The sequence below is a fragment of the Myotis lucifugus genome, unplaced genomic scaffold (assembly GCF_000147115.1).
Source record: "Myotis lucifugus unplaced genomic scaffold, Myoluc2.0 scaffold_3117, whole genome shotgun sequence".
NCBI lineage: Eukaryota > Metazoa > Chordata > Mammalia > Chiroptera > Vespertilionidae > Myotis > Myotis lucifugus.
In genome coordinates, this window is record NW_005874165.1 from 13,560 (window position 1) to 18,234 (window position 4,675).

At 41.3% G+C, this 4,675-nt stretch overlaps 1 protein-coding gene and 1 pseudogene across 1 annotated transcript in view; one reads left to right on the forward strand and one right to left on the reverse strand.

The window, feature by feature from the left end:
- Positions 1–2,251, reverse strand: part of LOC102435942 (clusterin-associated protein 1-like) — a gene marked incomplete at its 3' end in the record, with an annotated part of 15,652 nt that extends 13,401 nt beyond the window's left edge. The window contains exons 1-2 of the mRNA XM_006108680.2: positions 2,216–2,251; positions 1,495–1,628 (exon numbers count right to left, since the gene is read on the reverse strand). Coding sequence (XP_006108742.2) covers positions 1,495–1,628; positions 2,216–2,251 — 170 coding nt within the window. The remainder of the gene's footprint in view (positions 1–1,494; positions 1,629–2,215) is intronic.
- A 1,381-nt stretch (positions 2,252–3,632) lies between these two features.
- LOC102435631 lies at positions 3,633–3,906 on the forward strand (annotated as a pseudogene).
- Positions 3,907–4,675: the final 769 nt, after the last annotated feature.

Below are 4,675 nucleotides of genomic sequence, written 5' to 3' on the forward strand. Positions count from 1 at the left end.
GCAAAAAATATATTTTTGGTGTGCCAAAGAATTTCAGTAATTAGTTTACTTGTGCGATGAGATGAAGTTGAAAACTGCTGTCTTAAATGAAGCTCTGCAGTTTTTTTTTCTCACTTGATATGCCATAGATTTCAATAAACAGTTTAAAAATTAGCATATACCATACACATATGTCAAAATCAATAAATTAAATATATGCATTATCTAGGTTGGGCATAATACTTTGCTGTGCCAAAATTTAACCTAAAAAGGGAAATATAGGTTGCTATAAATTAAAGTTTTTAAACAATATAAAATTGCAAACTAAAACCATAACATAAAAAGCTATTTCAACTGGTTTGCTAAATTACTTTTTTCTTATTAAAGGGAAAATCTGTTCTTTTAAAAATATAAACAGATAAGCTAAAAAACAATTTTATAACCTTTTGTACTAAAGCAAAACAGACACCTTTCTATTAAAAGGATTTGAGGCTTAACAAAAATGAATTGATGCTTGAAAGGCAGACCTTTTTAATGAGACAAGTCTATCTGGTGGCCCTGATTCTACAGGCAGAACAGGCGAGGTCCCTGGGCTGGGAGGAAGCCTTTGATGTTCCCTGAATAACTGGCTGCTGTCCCCAGGTGCTGCCTCCCCACAGATCTAGGACAGTAGCTAGACTGTGGTCCAGTCACCAGTATCTCAAAAGAGCAAGACACATTTAGAGCAGGTACTGCTAAACAGGGGAAGGAGTAAAGAAAGAAAAACAAAAGGACACTGAACAGGGAGAAAGAGTAGTGACATGGGAGAAGAAACAACAACAAAAATAACAGCAAGGGAAGGAGGGTACAAAATGAGAGGGAGGAGGGAAGGAAATGAGAGAGAAAGAGAGATTCCAAAAAATATGAGGAACATGCTTGAAAGGCTCCAATGACTTAGAAGGTGTTTTGCACCACTATCATCTATCTATATTCCCTGGAAAACATACTTTCAGTGAGGGAAAGTCAGAAGAAAGATGAATTACTGGTGAGGAAATAAAAGTCTACCACTATCATCTATCTATATTCCCTGGAAAACATACTTTCAGTGAGGGAAAGTCAGAAGAAAGATGAATTACTGGTGAGGAAATAAAAGTCTAAGTCTACTTAAACCAAGAAATGAAAGTATGCTTGTTTCCACCTAATTTATGGCAAGGCACAGATCTTAGAAGACGAAGTCTTGTATAACTTTTACCATCTGGATTTACTTACTTCTCCTTAAATTCCAAGAAGCTATAAAAACTGAATGGAAGTTCAAGAATTAAGCAGTTTTCCAGACATACTGAAAGCAGTAAAGAGAATGAGTTTAGTGGTGTGCTTGTTTGAACAAGCAACACACGTACATTCTGCAGTACAGATAGCCTTATTCAAGGCTTCTTCCACTGCCTGAAGGGTTAATATCACTGACAATACATTCTCTCAATCTGTGTGAACTTTTAAAGACAGCTTTCCACTCATGCTTTGGGTGTTCATATCTACCTGACACTCTGCAGAGTCTGGAGTCGCTTCCGGTTTCTTTCCAGTTCTAATTTCCTCTTTTCAATTTTGGCTTCTAAATTAGCTTCGTCAGAGGCCACGTTATTGAGCAGGTCTTTCGTCTTCTGAACCTGAGCCTACATTTAATAGGAAATGAATGAGACAGTGTCCCAATAAGGACCTCCAACCTGGAAGGTTGGAAGAGTGGAATTTCTCAAATCCTCAGGCACAGCAATACCATGTTAAACAAAAACAAAAGTAAGCAAACAGAGCAAACCTTCCCTCAAGTCATTAGGTAACCAACTGTTCCCAGGGGGAACATCACATAGGCCCAGACAACATTATTATTCTTTTTTTCCCCCATGAGAAGAAGGTGTTTCTGCCCAGGGAAACAAATAAAGATGGAAAGAACAGTGTCCTAAGCAGAGTGGAGAGAGGCCCGAGATCTGGCCTGCTCACTTGTTTATAGACTGGTTACATATCATTCTGAATTGTTAGTCTGCTTTTATTTACATCTTGTTCAGGCTACTCCCATAGTTACAAATATCTGACTTCTAGAATGTACAGGGGTAGGCAAAAGTAGGTTTACAGTTGTTCATATGGAAAAAGATATGCAGGTTGTGATTATTACAATAGCTTTATTAACTCAAAAGAATGTCACAATGGCACAGTGCACTTAGGTACAATCTTGCAAGTGCTCAAATTGCTGGCCTTCAGTATTTACACATTCTTGTAGTCTACTTGCTATATTCAAGCACATTTTGGCACAGAGTTCTTACCTACTTTTGCCCATCCCTGTAGGCACACACAAGTATGGCTTTATTTAGGAGGGGACAAAAAGAAACATTAGCTGGTCCCTGCCTGCTGGGATGGAGAGAGTTCCTTTTTTTCTCTCCCTGGCCACTGAACCTTGACTACAGACTACAAGAAGCAGAGAAACCACTCTGTGAAGTCAGACAGAAAGTGGCTGCCTCACGCAGTGGAAACCAGCCCCTGGGCGGGTGCCTTGGCAGCAGTGGGACAGAGGCTCTTGTGCAAGGGGGGCTGAGTAAGAAAGTGAAGGGGATGAAAGATCACTGATGAAAACTACAGGCCTCCCTGTCCTTTTGTAAAAGCAAGTTCATGTGAAGCAGTGGTAGTCCAGGTAAACGCAGTGTGTCTTCACACTTGTGTTGTCTGGGAAGCTGGCCAAGTTGGGGCCTATGTATTACAGCAACCTGCCATATTAGGAATAATGCCTGGAACAATGCCTGAAATACAACCAGCCAAGTGTGGAACTGCCTCCCCAAGTTCGGGCTCTCTGACTCTGCCAAGATGGGGCTCTCCCCTCCAATACTGTGCACAGGTGCAGTGTACCATACTAGTACACTGCAGGTCTCTGAAATGCTATGGGGTATACAAAGAAACCACCTAAGGAGACCAGGCACTCTCCACAACTCACAGAGACAGTGTGTATTTGGAAGCAACTACTTTCACTGATAATGAATTTATGGTTAAGTTATTTTTGTCTGAGACACCTAACCATGTCCAAGATGCTTTCATGAAAATATCACTAACCATCCATTTGCTGCAAGTGCTTTAAAAACACAAGCAGAAAGCTTCAGGTCAATATGGCAGCATAGGTACTCAATCCTTCCACAACCACATCAAAATTACAACTGAACTGCCCTGGCCCATTTGGCTCAGTGGATAGAACAGTGGTTCTCAACCTTCTGGCCCTTTAAATACAGTTCCTCATGTTGGGACCCAATCATAACATTATTTTCGTTGCTACTTCATAACTGTAATGTTGCTACTGTTATGAATCGTAATGTAAATATCTGATATACAGGATGGTCTTAGGCGACCCCTGTGAAAGGGTCGTTCGACCGCCAAAGGGGTCACGACCCACAGGTTGAGAACCGCTGGGATAGAGCATCAGCCTATGGACTGAAGGGTCCTGGGTTTGACTCTGGTCAAAGGCACATGCCTGGGTTGCAGGCTCAATCCCCTGTGTGGGGTGTGCAGGAGGCAGCTGATCAATGATTCTCTCTCATTGTTGATGTTTTTCTCTCTCTCTCTTCCTCTCTCTTCCTCTCCTTTCCTCTCTGAAATCAATAAAAATATATTTTTTAAAAAATTACAACTGGCCTTAGGCAGTGGCCATGGCAGGACAAGAGGATCCTGTGCAGCGGGAAATTCACCAGGACTGGGCGAACCAGGAGTACATTGAAATCATCACCAGCAGCATCAAGAAAATCGCGGACTTTCTCAACTCATTCGATATGTCTTGTTGTTCAAGACTTGCAACACTAAATGAGAAATTGACAGCCCTTGAACGGAGAATAGAGTACATTGAAGCAAGGGTGACAAAAGGCGAGACCCTCACCTAGGACTGTGCCAGACTGCTGCTAGGAAGGAAGTTGCTTTACAGAACACAGGCCTATGTGGGAAAGGTCCCAGCAGCCTTCCACTTCTCTCTCCTTAAAGAGTAACAGGGCTTATTCTTGTTTTTCTTTCTTCAAAAATGTGGCCTTTGGGCTCTGCCATGTTCATCTGGCAGTGTGATATGGCATGTGGGGAACTCTTGAAAACATTAGGCATTTTACCTTTTCAGTAACATTTTGTAAAACTACTTGTCAATGTATTTGAGGCACTCAGAGCCAAAAGCCTGGGACTCTTTATTAAGGTCCTCCCCATACCTATCTATCTATCTATCTATCTATCTATCTATCTATCTATCTATCTATCTATCTCTCTCTCCCTCTCAGATTTTCCTTACAGTTCTCATTGCCTCTGCATTGACTCTATAACAGTCTTTTCTCCTCCCTACCTTTGTTGGGAGGTAGCAGACAGTCCTGGCTGAGAGACTCAGCCCTGGCAAGGTGGCTGCCAGAGAATGTTGTTGCTAATCTACCAGTTTTTTGTCCTTATGGGGAGGTCAAGACCAGGTCTCCACTTGGCTTGAAGGGACATTTTCAGATTTTTCTTTCTGTCACTTGGGGTGTTTGCCTCTGATATTTCCCTAATAAACTCCCCAACTTTAAAAAAAAAATTACAACTGAACTGCAGAACAATCATCAGTAAAGCTGAAGTAGCAATATTTTTACCAAACAAAATAGACTTTACAACAAAGGTTATAAGATATATAAAAAAAAAAGGACCCAGCAATTCCACTTCTGGGTATTTATCCCCCCAAAACACT